General features: G+C 36.1%; 1 protein-coding gene across 1 annotated transcript in view; it reads right to left on the bottom strand.

Annotated features, from left to right (window-relative positions):
• The window catches only part of ANGPT1 (angiopoietin 1), a 163,354-nt gene that overhangs the window by 35,131 nt on the left and 112,792 nt on the right, over positions 1-15,431 (bottom strand). The window contains exon 7 of the mRNA XM_030012726.2: positions 2,101-2,267. Within this exon, the coding sequence (XP_029868586.1) occupies positions 2,101-2,267 (167 nt within the window). The remainder of the gene's footprint in view (positions 1-2,100; positions 2,268-15,431) is intronic.

Below are 15,431 nucleotides of genomic sequence, written 5' to 3'. Positions count from 1 at the left end.
TTGGAAAAAGTCCCTGCTCCATGGGATCCTACAGTTGTGCTCAGGAATTGACTGGGAAAGTGCTACTTGGATCAGGCTAAAACTGTGCCAGGAAAAGGGCAATCAATTAAATATACACAGGCAACTGTACATAATTTCTTAAGCCTCTGTCCTGGTCCTGGTTGGTAGTTAGCACCTGGGGCAGTCTCAGGTCACAGTCCCCAGCAGATTTCCCAGACTGTTGGAGGGACAATGGTGCAGACCTTCCCCAAAACTCCTTGCGTCTTCTACTTTGGGCACATTACATTGACTTATGATAGGCAGAAATCCCTTAAGCATTCCCAAGTTCCTGTACTATTTTACTACAAATGCAGTCTAGCATTTTGAAACAAAACAAGAAATTATTTCACTATTTTGCCATGAATGAACCTGGATGAGTCCTGAAAAGATATCCTCCTTTAACACAAGCTTTAACATAAGTTAAATTTTCAACATCCTTCCAATTCCTCAACAACATATGTTGCCCCTATTCAGTACAGAATAAATCCAAGCAAAAAAGACACTGTTTTTGTTAGCAAATTCAGCTATCTTAATTCACTCTGTAAGTAATACTCCTGGCATCTTCTCTGATTTTCACTGTAATTTTTAGAGCTATATGTAACTTTGTCCTGTGACATTTTTCCTCACTTGACAAATATTTGTTCCATCTTTTCCTTACACTTTTGAACACCATCTTCTACTAATGTTTAAGGCCCCACATTATCCACTTTTACACTGCTGTTTTTATGTTTTGTATAAATACTTCTAGCCTCTGTTTTGAGAAATTCCCTTTACTTATATTTATTCTTTGCCTAAGAGCACCTCAGAATCAGTGCTCCACCTTCCCAAATCTGGGGAAATGGCATGCCATGGGCAGGCAGTGCCAGGCATGACATTGCTGGAGGCAATGGAGGACAGAGCTGTCCTTTGTGTGCCACGGTATAGTCTTTGCTTTATGAAGGCACTAAACTCATACAGATTGCTTCTAAATGTAGGTTTTGTGCTTCTAGGCTATGCAGTAGTGCCCTCTGACAAAACCCAAAGGACAGGGGCACTACTTTGTGCCCCATCTGGGCAGATTCCTGTCAGCAGAAAGAGCAAATTGCTCTCACTTCCATTTCTCTGGAGGCCCCGGAGGGGGGGGGGAGAGAGGCAATCAGCATTTCTGAGAATCAAGTTACTTGAACTTAAAAATCTGAATACCAACCTAGTTTCACATGCTATGACTTGAATGTTTGGTTTTACAATATATTTTTTTTCTCTATGAAGTCTTATACTAACTAGGTGTGCTGTAATAAATAATTTAGGATCTTTTTCTGGATTTCATATTCTTTCTCCAGCATTGTAATGTCTGTTCAGATGAAGCAATGATTTAAAAAAAACCCCAAAACTAAACCACTTAGTTATCCATATCTCTTGTGTCTCCAAGGTTTTTTCTTTTTTTAATAAACAGATTTAAGTTTCCTACTTTTTTATCTTTAAAAAAATATGAGAGAAAAATATTATAGGAAAAAGTTTTAACTCTTATGCCTTTTTAAACTGTAATAAACAGCATGCTGCTGCTGCTGACGAATCAAGGCTATCCAGTACCTGACACTTCGTTTTGTGTTTTATCTCCTCACAATAAGATCCAGCATTCTTTTTTTACTCTTCATTTACACTGAATTTTTAGTTTGGAAATATCAGATGTTTTAACAGCATTTTTAGTCTTTTTTCCCCATGTCCATTGTTTCAGTTTCATGCTTCTGAGGTAGAAATCCTTCAAGTTGTAATGAAGAATACATATCTTTTTTCTATTCAATCAGTTTTGAGTTCTGATGGTCTCAGATTTAAAGAGTTATACAATTTTTTAGCAGTTCTACCAGCCAGCATGATTAATAGATCATCCCTTGTTCTCAGATATGTTAGGTTTACTCTAACCTTCCATCACTGAGAAGTCAGATTTCTATTTTATTTTCACCCTCTTTATTCACTTTTGATGAAAATCAGGATCATATTATTGTCCTTTCTCATATTTAACAAGCGAACAATGAACAATATTTATCACTCAGCAGAGTCAAAAGAATTTCAATAGATTCTTACCTGTAATTCTGCTTTTCATTTCCTATGTGAAATCTGTCATACTGTGAATATGCCCGGTTTCCTTCCCAGTCCATTAATTCAATTCTTAGAGAATATTGCCTCTGACTTGTTATTGCAAAGATAAATTCATTTCCCAGCCAATGTTCACCTGACGGGCTACCAAAACCCTAGAAAAAAGTTGGCAAAATAACTAGATGTAATTATTGTAATTGGTAGAACCTTTATACAATAATAAAACCATCATTCTATTTTACCTATACATTCTAATTACTGGTCATAGCTTTTTGTGCTCCTGTTTGACTATCTCTAAAATGAGTCTACTAATACATACCATGTAGGAGTGTTGTGCAGTTCAACTGATATTCAAAAGGGTAGTTGAGGCTATCAGTTGAAAATCACTTTCCAATTACAAAATATTAATACTATGATGCTGTATTTGCACATCCTTCAATGGGAATACTGGACATAGTCATATTCATAATACATTTCATATGATGTTAAACCTAGTTATCATTAAGACAATTAAGTCAAGACGGAATTCTGCTACATACTATAAAAGCTTAAAAAGAGTCTAAATTAGCTTAGATTATACACTGAATTCAAGTTAGCTGTGGATGATAGCTCATGTCTTAATCTCTAAAGAAGAATGGACCATTCCTTTGCTGTCGAGTGTCTGCCACAACTGAAGGAGGGAGGTTTTTAGTTTAAAATCCTCTTCTGTATATAAGACCTGCTGGGCAGGACAGTGTCTATGAGTGATCCTCAGCTGTAACATTTATTTACTTCATTCTTGGTCCACTAAAGCTCTTATTGGCTAAGATTTTGGCTACGACAAAGTTATTTTTTTCTCACCCTGCTGAGGTGAAATAACGTATCTATGTATGTTTTGATGCTTTGAAATCTTTAACTTAAAGAGTTAGGAGTATTCCTGTAGACTATCCAAAGCACAGGAGGGGGTACTGTAACTTTATTTTCTAAGAATGAAAAACAAACAGAAGTAGAATATTTAAGGTACCTAACTCTCCTCACATTGCATATATTCAGATGATCTTATTTCCAGTTAAGCAAACTATACAATTTTCAAACATGGAAAAATAATAATAAAAGAAAAAGTATAACCAGTTTTCAAAATGTACTCCTAGCCTCATATTTTTTTTCATCTTCCAGGTTTTAAAGTTGTTTAAATTTCAGTGAATATTTTACGACATTAAATTTAAGGTTTTATTTATTGTAATTAACTTAATTTACTATATATTAAAATTATTTTTCTTTATAAACTATTAGTTTATACCTGAGAATTCTTAGCTCCATTTTTGTTCTCTTTAAACAATAAAAATTATGTTAAACCATAATCTTTACTTGTGAAGAACTATTTCAACATGATTATGCTTACTCATATTTCTTAAGGTAGGGAAAACAGAACTGGAAATCTCCTGATTTGCTTACAGTCATGTGCTGAGAGTGTTTTAGAAGACCCTTGTGAAAATTTCCTGATCAAATTAAATGAAAGATTGGGTGATTTTCTTGCCTGTGATACAAATACACCCTCTCTTACTAAGCTGTGACTGCCAGATATAAGAAAGAAATAAACAATAAAGCAATCCTGGGTTTGGAATAAATTAGACTGTATCCAATCTCAAATATTTTCTTTTATCATTCATTATAGGAAGTTACTTTCCCTCTGCACTCCCCATCATGGTATTTAACAGAAAATATTTGGTCTCAGTTTCAGATCATGAATTAAACCATGTGGTCTGCCATTGATTGAGTCAGTGTAATTTTCAAGAATAAGCTTGAACATTTCCAGAAAGCACATAATTTTTAAAGGGGGGTAAAATTAAGAGACTCCCTTGGGACTAGAAGTTAGGTAAAGGGAAATGTGTCCGTGAGACACATTGGCAAGAAATCCATCTCCTATATATGACGTTTCAGTCACTCCTAATGTGAGATGGAAACACTGAAAGTACAGCCCTCTCTCTCTTTTGTTCTTTATTGCATTGCCCTGGCTCCAGCCCTGACTGGTTGGGTCTTCTGAGGATAAATCCTGCCTCCCCAGAGGCCATGCGGCAGCTGAATGAAGCTGCAGTGTAGCTAATACTTCACTCAGGCAATGCATAGGTATACCGGCTGAAAACTTCTAAAGAAACTTAATTGTTAAAATTTAGAAGCTTAAAAGTTTATGATTGGATCAAAAAATATAAAATGGAGGGATTTTTTTGTTTTTCCTACAGGGAATTACATTAGAAAGCACTCTACTCAAGAATCTTTTTTGTTTTAACGGCCCTACCTGAGCAGATATTTGGTGTTCACTGATACTAGAGGCTAAGACATGCCACATTTGGCTAGGCTGAGCTGAGTACACTAGTTTATGTTTTGAATAAGCATGCCGGCCTTTTGGCTCAGAGACCATCAAGTGATACCCATGGACAAAGTGTTTAGTCTGTAAGAACTGAAGTCTGTGATGAGTCTCAGAGAAGACTCAACTGAAATATGGGAGGATACTATTCGTTGGCTTTTCCTTTCCTGCACATTATTTCATTATATCCTCTTTCTCAAGTAGATGATTTCCTACATAAATTCCTGTAAATACTGGTTGTAGCTAAGACTGGTGATGTCTTGCTTTGACCACATCAGTCTTCCAGTGTGAGCTCCTGCCCCTCAAGCTTTCCCCTGATGATGCTTCTGCCTCTCTCACCTACTGCTTTGATTGCGTTCGCATGCATATTTGGCTTCATACACACATCCTAAAATACAAAAGCTTGTTCCTCACCTGCATAAACCCTGTCTACAGCTGACATACCTTTCTGTAGTTTTCACTGTTTTCTATCTGTTCCTTTGATCCTTTCCATCCCCTTGCCTTGTCTCTCTACCCTATGACTGTCACGCACGGTCTCTCCTGTTCTAGCAGCTTTGGCAGTGTCATATCAGAGCAGTCAGTGGTTTGGTTCTGACATCCTCTTTCACCACTGGTCATTGCCACTTGTCTCAGAGGAAGGGAAAATATGCTTTGCCGTGACTACCTAACAGGCAGTTTGCCTCCCTAAAATCCAGAAGGCAGAAGTTGGAGCATAGGTGTTTATATACCAGTCAAAGTACATTTCTTTGCAGTCTACATGGTTTCTTATTCACAGAAGATATATTATTATTATTATTATTATTATTATTATTATTATTATTATTATTATTATTATTATCAGCTGTCTCCCTTTAAAAGAAGATTTTCAGGAAATCCTTTCTCCCTTTTTCCCAGTGCTGGCAAGCTGAAGGACTCCCCTTTGAACTGTGGCTCTATTGAATTATATTTGTCTTATCTTATTTAGATTACAGCCTATTCAGGATGTAATACATGTGGCTTTTTTAACATTATGTGTTCCCCTATGTGTTCTATATAAACTCCAGACACCATATATAATTATTCTGAAATAATAATAATTTTTCTTCTTCGCATTTACACTTCCTTCTCCCTTTTCACACGTGTTATTACACTAAGATGAAAATCTATCACTAAGTGGTTTGCTCTCCTGACCAGAGGAAGTGAAGTTGCAGCAAAAGGGAACAGAAGGAATATAAAAAGGAATATAAAGAATTATGAGGAAAGCCACCACGTTAGTTACAAAAAACGGAATCCTATTATAAGGAGCCCCAATACTGAAGCTCAGATTAGAAATGCCTAGTCTAAGAATGATTATTTTGTTTCTTGTCAGGAGCAACTTCTTTTTAAACAAACTCCTTGCTCTTATGAAAAGAAAACGAAGGAAATACGTGGAATATAAAACATATCTCTGAAGCAAGGAATGTTCCTAAGGAGAAGTAGCGTATTTTATTAAACACCTAATATGGCTGGAAAAAGAAATAAACAAACAAACAGGCACTCAAAACTTTCATAGATCTAAAACAGAGAGGAGCAGTACATTTCTGTTTAAGCACAGAGTTGGGAACAATTTCTTCAAGTATAATTTTATTATGCCAAACTCAACTGTTTCCAACCTGTATTCAGTCTCCAGTTTACTGCCTCTATTTCAGACCTGAAGAAAGACTTGCGTGCTTGCTGGTTTTTCCAGATGCTTTGGCTGACTTAATAACTACACAGCTTTCCTTGTTTATATCTTACTTTGTCACTATTACAAGAACACTACTACTTTGACATGATATGTAAGCTTTTGTGTGCAGAAGAGAAGACATATTATTAGCCAAAAAAATTGAAAAACATTATTAACTTTTCATTTCCATTCCCCACCCTGGGGCTGGCAAAGAAAATGATTGTGGTAGGTTCTTTTGATTTGCCTTCAAGATTTTTAACCTTCAAAGTACATTTCAGAATTTTGTCTCCAAATACAAAATCTTTCTTTTTTTCTTCATCCAGAAAACATCAGGAAACAAGGCTGTGCAATTGTTATGCCCACCTGTCTTTTAATTTTGTGCAATACTTTTTGAACACTTTTGAGGTTGGGATAGAAGTCACGCAAACTTGAATTTCAACAAGGTTTCAGGAGAACTGGTGTCTGGGATAAGTTGCTGCTGGGAGAAATGCTGAAGCAGAAGCTCAGCAGTTGCCTATTCCAATTGCCTATCAGCAGGCGCAGACCAGCCAGCCAAGTGCAGACTGAGCATGTATTGCCTCAGGGGACCCTCAGACATGTGGGAGAGATTTGAGGGAGATAAGAGGGGTACTCCAGCTATTGCCACAGAGAATCTTAGAAAATAATAGGGATTCAGGAGATTATTAGTAATGAGAATGGGACTTCTATGCAGGACACAGGACAAAAATCCACAGAAAAGCAGACCTCATTAATTTGCTGTTCATGAGATGATTCAGTAATTGTTCCGTAATGAAAATTCAGTAATGAGATCCAAGCATTTTAGTTAATGTTTATACTGCTGCTGAAATCTGTGGGGTCCCAAGTGATAAGATGTTTTCAGCCTTGCCTAAGACCATGCTTGTCATCGTCTATGGACAAGGAGTTTGGTTTTAAGAATGCCTTAGGGCATAGTGTTAAATCTTAAAAATTAACATTAGGAGTCATCTATTCCAGACCCATAGCTGACCTTAAATGTGTTTGTTTCCCAGTACATATATACTCTGTCAACATATTCATTGTTTTTTTTCATTCATATTACTATAGCAAATACTTCCAGAATTATTTGTGTTAAAATTTTGTACTTAAACTCAAGGAAATACATGAGGTGATCCAAGTCATCCTCAGCTATCAATCTACTAGGCAAAGGAACATCTGTATTTGTAATTCATGAATGTGTTTGTTGTTAACTACATTTTAAGTCCCTCTGAAACTCAGTGGGTTGTAAGCACTGTTCCAAAATTGTATTTTAAATGACTAAGAGACACTATTTTGTCATTAGTTTTCTATATTTTGTTCATTATATATTTCCAAGTAGACAGATTAATTCTTTAAACCTTACATTTTATTCCAAAAATACTCCTTTTGCTTTTCCCTTGAAATTTGCATAACATTTTGGGATGACTGGCAAATCAGAGGCTTTAAGTTTCCAAAAGAGTGTTTAAGGTAATAAGGAAAGGTCAGAAATTTCCAAAAGTTTTCAGAGTTCTCCTACATTTTCCTCATTAGCAATCTATGGAAGTTGGGAGAATATAGAAGGGAAATATGCTTACATTATCATAATATGTTTTCTTAACTGTCCACTACTAGCCACAGACAGGATACACGAATCTTTGCACTGACTTAGCATAGATTATTCTAATGTTTCACTTTATTGTTCACAAAAGGAAAACATTTATATTTTTGCTGCTGAAAATTTCATTAAGATCATATTTTGGCAAAGTTCGATCTGAAGTAAGTCAGTTAAAAAGACGTAAAAATTGCAACCAATTAGTAAAATAGGGTTTTTATCAAGCAATAATCAGGTGACATTTTGTACTACATTTAGAATAGATTATTCTTGTAGACATGATAACACTTGTTTTCAGAGTAAAGAAATGACACAATATAGAACCTTACTGACAGTTTTAATCCTGTTTATGTACTAGGATGAAGCAAAGGAGTTTTCTGGTTCTTTATGTCTATAACCATATAGTAAATTGTGTAAATTCTGACATAGTGCCCAACTGTTCTGTAAAAAAATAAATAAATAGTAATTTGTTGTTCTTTTGTATGCATTAAAGTACTTAGAATCAGCAATCACAGACAGAAGTACATGATTTTGTAATATTTACTCTAAATGACACCCAGGTTCTACATCAGCTCATTTCCAATTGCATGGTGATTAACAGAGTCAAAACTACTAAAGCAGTCATGAGTACAAAGAAATGGAATTCAATACTGGTTTTAAAAATGACCTTAAGAATTTACAAAGTTGATACTTATTCAAAAATAATAAGTAGGGTGCAAAAGAGTTTTATTAGCTTTGGCAAAATCTGTGGGGGTATTCTGCTTGAATCATGTTACTCCAAGTTCATTAAAAAATTATCTCTCTTACTTTATTTATTTTGTCTGATAATGCTCATAGGAAGTTTTGACTTTTTATAGACAAAACAAAATTGAAACCAGACACAGTCAATATATCCTATGGGTTCATCTCCTGTCAGACAATTCACTGAATAAAGCAGATAATAATTCAGTGTTTTACAGCAGCAGTGTCTTCCCAGAAGCCATAAAGAATATTCAGCTCCTTTTGCCTTAGCTGAGAATGTGGAATAGATTTTGTTTAAGAAGATAATTTCTAAAAAGGTCAGTATACTTCTTCATTTCCATCATGTTGAATTATTCATTGTATTATTTGAAATAAAGATGTAGTCTATAGAAATGGCTTCAATTTCCTCAGAAAACAAATGTGTTAAATAATGTTAACTTAAAAGAATATGGGAAAATAATGCTAAATATTAAGAATTATTTCTATGAAATACTAACAAATATTTGGTGGCAGGTTTTAAAAATATGTTTAGATTGAAGCCAGAGGTACCTTGTCAAAAGACTAAAATAAAAACTTAGATATTGTCAGTTTAAACAAAAAACTAAATGTCTGTATAGTCATTACAAGTATGAAAAGTGTGTCTCAAAATCTTGTTCATATCCTGCAGCAATTCAGGCTGTTACACTTAATTCTAGACCAAATATATTAGTAGACATACAGAAGTTGGGTTCACTTTTTCTTTTTTCCTTCTCAAACACACACAGCACTAGTAGTAGCAGACTTTCTGATGAGGAATAATCACAGTGACAGGATCCAGGTTGAGGTGCAAACCTTACACAGATGTTACCCCTGGCTAGGCAGTGGTCCCCAAACAGCTCAGTTTCCTACAGTAACACATATACAACAGCCAGTGCATCTTCCTCAGGCCTGGATTTCAATCTAACTTCCTTACTGTTTTAACTAAAAACATGAAAGCATTTCCTACTGAAACAAATTACATTGACAGCCTCTTTCCCAAACCACCTTCTTCACTCTAGGACAAGTGGATCCTGGGAATATACAGACACTTAGTGCAGCTCCTAGTAAGTGCATCCCAGGGAAATGGGTATATTTTAAAGAAAAGAAAACTTAGTTTTTGTACTCTAAGAAAGACAAGTTGGGAGCTTAAGAGTACTTTCTGTTTTGTCCTTTGCAAAGAAATAAATTGTATGGTTTAGGCTAAAAATTCAAAATCTAAAAAAAAAAATAAATCTAAAATAAAGTACTTTTGTTTCACTTCAGGCAAAAAGAAAAAACTTGTGGAAGTAGGACTTAATTCTCTTTTCAGAAGACACTGATTCATCCCAAATAGCAAAGATGCACATGACTAGGAGCATAGATGCTACAGGAAAGACCAACAGTCAAACCATCTGTATGTGAGTCTGAGCAGGGACTTGAATCTCAGCCCCATAATCCATCCAAATACCCCAAGCACCAAACTTACAGGTTGCTCTTTTCTCTCTTGTTTGGGTTCAGTTGCTACACTAAATAGCTGAACAAGAACAGATGACTGACACCAGAGTCAAAAAGTTATAGTGCTAATCTGACACATAAGCCCCAAAGTGAAGGGCTGCTCCAGCGAGTCCCAAATGGAACAGATCAGGCAGGAGATCCTCCTCGCTGAAGAAGAAGCTGTTCCATGATGAGAGCACACAACTGTCATTTTGGAGGACCTCTGCTACAATTATACTAAATGTTCAAATCACTAATTTAAAAAACAACCTCCCAAAATCTCACCTGGCTCTTGCAAAATTGCATTTCTGTCTTTTGGTTAGAAAGGAAAGTTTCTTTAATAACATTAACCTTTCTCATGGTGCTCTGCTACAGGCTGTTAGCATAATTAAGCTGAGTTGTGATATCATTACATAAAATTTATTAAGTTTTACATGTAAGGAATACCTTACATGGTTATATTAACAGCCTTTGGAAGACCACGAGTCTTATCAATGTACATTAATGGTGTTAAATTGAAGCACTAGTGGCAGAGTAGGCACAAGTACATAGCCATGTGTCAATACAACACTTGAAACTAGTGTTATCCAGTAACATTTGCATAGGGAAGACTGTGCCAAGTATAACACATTTAAAACACAAGTGTGCTCCACACCAAATTGTGTTTAATTTTACATCCAAAACCATTCCCCCAAATAAAGAAAGTGCTTCCTTGTGTGGTAGCATCTTCTCTGGTGCCCAATCTAGTGATCCAAAGCACTCTGAAACAAATATTATTTCATTCTCGCTCCCTTAGATTATACTGTTGAAATGCATACTGTAGATTAAGCCTTGGTCAGGACCAGAATAGTTTCATGAACACGTTTTCATAAAACCGAATATGGTCTCTTACCACTTTGATATCACGTCTATCTCCACTGGACATGCTGGATTTAGATCTCGGGAAAAGCAGAGAACATGCTGGCTTTTTTTATAACACTGATGAAAGTGACAATTATCTGAATAACAGTTGCAGTCAGAAGTGACTTTTTATTAAACTAGCATGACGTGTCATTCTTTATCACAGAAGGGTGGGTCTCCACGAAAGACGTTACTCACACAATATCTTAATACACATTCCAGTCACCAAAAATCATTTCCTTATATCCTAATTACTTGGTAAATGTTTGAAAGAAACAAATGACTTCCATGTCATCTATCCCAGTCCATTGAAGTAAATGATTTTTTTCAGATGTAAGCAACTTATAAGTAGTGACCTTGGAGTGTACTATCATAAGAAATGTATTTCTGACTATATGTTACAAAATTATTCATGTCTGAAGCATGCCTTTTTTATCACCTTGTACCCATAACTCACTCTTATAAGCTTATTCATGCAACGTAATAATTCACCACCAACAACACTCCCAACCTGTCTTGTTTGTTTATAGTACAGAAGGAACATGGCTTCTGTCTTTTCCAAGGACACGTATTCCCTAGTTTTTGCCTTTCTCACAGGTCCATCCTGTCCTCAAATCCTTCATTTTTGCAGGAAGGACCATGCTGATGTTGCAAGGCATTTTATAGAATTCTTTACACTACTGGCAGGGAAAGAACATGAAGCTGTTTCTGCAGAAGAAATTATGGAATATACCTCCAGCTAGCTAGCTAGATGGATGTATGTAGTACAGATAGTGTTATGAAGGCTCTCCTCCTTCCACAAAACTTTCTGTATTCCTTTGCTATTCCCAGGTTATCTTCAAAAAGCCTCCCCATGTTCTCTGAACCAACAATTCTTCCCCTCAGTACTGTTTCACTAAGCCACAGGGGGAAGGAGAAGCTGTGAAGAGCATTCCGAACAGCCCCTACTACTCTGCTAAGCAGAAGAAAGCAAAACAGAATAACCCACGTGCTAACAGTAAAACCTTCTCAGCTCTGAAAAAAAGGCAGCCCTGTGCAAACTGCCACCTGAGAATGCCCCATTACCCCTAACTGCTTCGGCATTATTTGTGGAATGTTATTTGAGTCAGACCAAAATTCCACTAAAATTTAGTGATGAGGATCTTGTGTCATACGACTGTGATCACACACAGGCCTTGGCCCTGTTCAATGCACAAGTGCAGGTATGGCCTAGGAGCTGAGAGAAATTGAGTCAAGTAGGAGTAGGACCCCATCCACTGGATCCCTCCTGTGCAAAACAGGGAAACACAAAAACTCTTGTTGGAAGAAAGACACAGTTCTTATTATAAAATCCAATTAGCTAATTATCAGGAGCAGCTGTATATCTTTGCCCTTGGTGGATCCTTCATAGCCAAACAATTTGGGGGTAATAATGGTGAAGATGAAAATATATGTGCATATGAGATCAATCAACAGTCATACTTTTAAGGTTTACATATCCGACCATATGTACTTTAGGGGTAATATTTTGTTGTTTTCCTTATATTTCTTTGAGTTACTGTTTGTGACCAAAAAATAGATGACTTGAACATAGCTCAAGCCAAAATTGATGGAGGCAACCTCTCACTGTCATAAAACCACAGGCCTGTTGGTAGCTAGGAATCTCTAGCTGGTATGTGTATGTACATTTTCCACATGATGATAAAGGTTTCCTAAGTTTAAATTCCTGTCAAAATTACAAAACGTTATCTAAAAAGCATATGAGTGTTTTAACTCCTGTGAACAACAGCAGCATCTTTCTAAATCTCCCTAACAGAAGTTAGGTGAAGTTCATTTCAATGACCATTTCAGTACTTGACGTCCTGTGAACCCAGGGAGCTGCATCATATGCTTGCAGTGGAATATACTTAGCTCCCAGCAATCTCTTTTCTTTAGTCTAAAGGGAAAAATTTAGCATGAATGATGATCCCAAAAATGAGCTTTTGACAAACCTATTTAATGTGGAATAGTCACAGAAAGAGCAATGTTACCATCTTCACATCTCTTTGATAGTATTTGAGTTCTCTTTTAAAGAACACAGAAATACAGCAAATGTATCAATAATATCAGACTACTGTGAATGCAAGAAGTGTGAAGATTTTGTGGCCATATCAATGCATAACATATCTTAAACATTTATAACCCAGAAAAGGATTTAAAATTAATGCAGAATATCTAGCTTTAACAAAACTGAGAATTATGAAAGATATTGTTTCTACAATATAAGCAATCAAATTATGAGCAAATTTATTTTTTCTGTCAAGAACATTCTCCTCAGCCTAGCCATATGGTTTATGTAATTTTTGTTTAAAAAAAAACACATCTGAAGTTGTTTTCCACTAAAATAGTGGAACAAGAATCATGAAACTTACACAAACAATTTAAAAACATGCCTTGTGATTTTTATGCAGTCAGCCTCTCCTTGAAAAAGAAAGTGATGAACATAATAATCTAATATGACTGGAAGGGGTTGGAGATCTGTCTGTAGTTGTTTGATTTTTCAAGTGTTTGGGGACAAAAAAGAATCTGCACATTGTTTGTAAATGGACAAAACTGCAACAGAGAAAAATCCATCATCAATTAAAGTTCCAAAAGGGAACTGTACAACAGCTTGAGTTTGTCTCTTTGCTCAGGTCAAACACAATGTTAATTAATTGTGGTGAGGACCTATCTTGAAAAAGAAAAAAAAGTGTAAGTTAGTATTGTTACTGAAGCAATATGGAACAAAAAAAAGTCAGAGTTTAGGGACAGGAAAGGTGGGCAGAAAGAATGTTAACAAAACTGAAAACTGGAACTGAAATTTTCACAAGAGAAATTAAAATAAGACTTAAACCAGATGGTAACCATAAAAGGAATTAGGAGACCACATTCTAAAACAGGAGCTGGACACTTTGCAAATAAAAATTAAATGTAAGTAACATCTGGAAGTTTTCAGAATGAACTGAAAGATGGTACTAAGAAATAAAACCTTTGTTGGAATGGTAGCTCTTGTTATGAATAATTCAGGTAGATCTAGATGCCCAAATACACAACTCACAGTCTGTAGGACTTGCAAGGACTGGTGAGGTGAAAACATGAGGTGATCAGCGACTGGAAGGTCTTCCAGGAAATGGGTGGGACCTATGTCCAAACCAGAGCTTACTCACAGAGATGAACTGCAGGAAGTATATCAAAAAGGGTAGACAAAACATCATGTCTAGAAGGAAATCAAAGGTTTACAGTCCAAAAACAAGTTCAGCTGTCTTTTAGGTAAGCAGAAGACATGGATCACCAGGCTTGTTATACTAGTTAAAATTTACTGAGGCTCAGAGGAAAATCAGATTATTCCAGATAACATAATGTAAATGCCCACTAGAACTGCATCCAGAAATACTTCCTGAGAAAGTTCTGGTAACCATCTCTGTGGTCTGGCTCTCAGTATGCTGTAGAATTTAAGCCATCGAAGAGCATAAATTATCCTGCTCTGCATCATACGATACTGGCAGTATGGAGCTAGCCATCAATTTGACCCAACAACTTTAAAGGAGAAAAGAAAAAGAAGAAACCCCAACAGAAATGGAAGTGGTTATGCGGATGTGCTTTTCAGGCACACAAATGCTGGTGATGACTGCTGAGATGAATTGGCAGCAGACTTTTTTTAAGCACTGAATTGGTGTTGGATTCTTAGATGTTAATCAGGAACATGAGATTAAGGGGGTGTGGAATTTACCGCTGAACATCATTCAAAAGAAAAACCAGCTGCTGCTCAGGAAGATAGGAGGTGGTTGCCATAAAGCTTAGAAATTCAGCTGTGAGTCTAATATGTACAAGTGATCCTAATCTAGCTCATGACATTATGAATGATTAAAAAAGTGATAGCCTTCTTTCATCAGAGAAAGGAAAATAGCAACACTGTAGCAATGAAGGCATGCAGTACAATTAAATACTGACATGCAGGGAAAAAAACCTGGCTAGGAATAGGATTGTTGTGGGCTGGCCAAGGCACGCAATTTCAAATACTTATTAAGAGTCTTTCTCCAATGACAGAAAACAAGAAAATAATTTTAAAGGTCTGAGGAAGCCCCCAATAGACTTGACCCCCAAGAAGCCCCACTGGGAAACTGATAGTGAATGTTGGGCTGTTGAGTGTGGAATAAGTTCTGTGAAATTGATGGGAATTATTAAACTAGACATACTAAAAGGCTAGAGAATAGGGAATCCAATACCCCATCACCTAATCTGGCAAAAATGGAGAGAGTAACTGGGAAAGGTGCATTCATCCAAGAACTGAAAAGCTGGAAATTGAGAAAGAAGTTTTGATAGCCAAGTTAGCACATGAGATAATCATTGGATTTGATTATTCCTAATGACTGCCTAATAAATGCCAGAAACTGTGTCTTAGAAAGTAAGCTTGTGGAAACCCCCCTTCTAAAAGCGGCTCAGGTTTGCAGATGGTAACCAATATTTTTTTAAATGATATTCTCCTTCTAGAGGTCAAAAATCTAATAGTGTTTTACATTCCCTTCTCAGGCAAGGAAATATGAAAAATGGTTGAA

The sequence above is a fragment of the Aquila chrysaetos genome, chromosome 4 (genome assembly GCF_900496995.4).
Source record: "Aquila chrysaetos chrysaetos chromosome 4, bAquChr1.4, whole genome shotgun sequence".
Classification (NCBI taxonomy): Eukaryota; Metazoa; Chordata; class Aves; order Accipitriformes; family Accipitridae; genus Aquila; species Aquila chrysaetos.
Note: the sequence above shows the minus strand (reverse complement) of the source record. Positions and strands in the feature narration are given on the sequence as shown.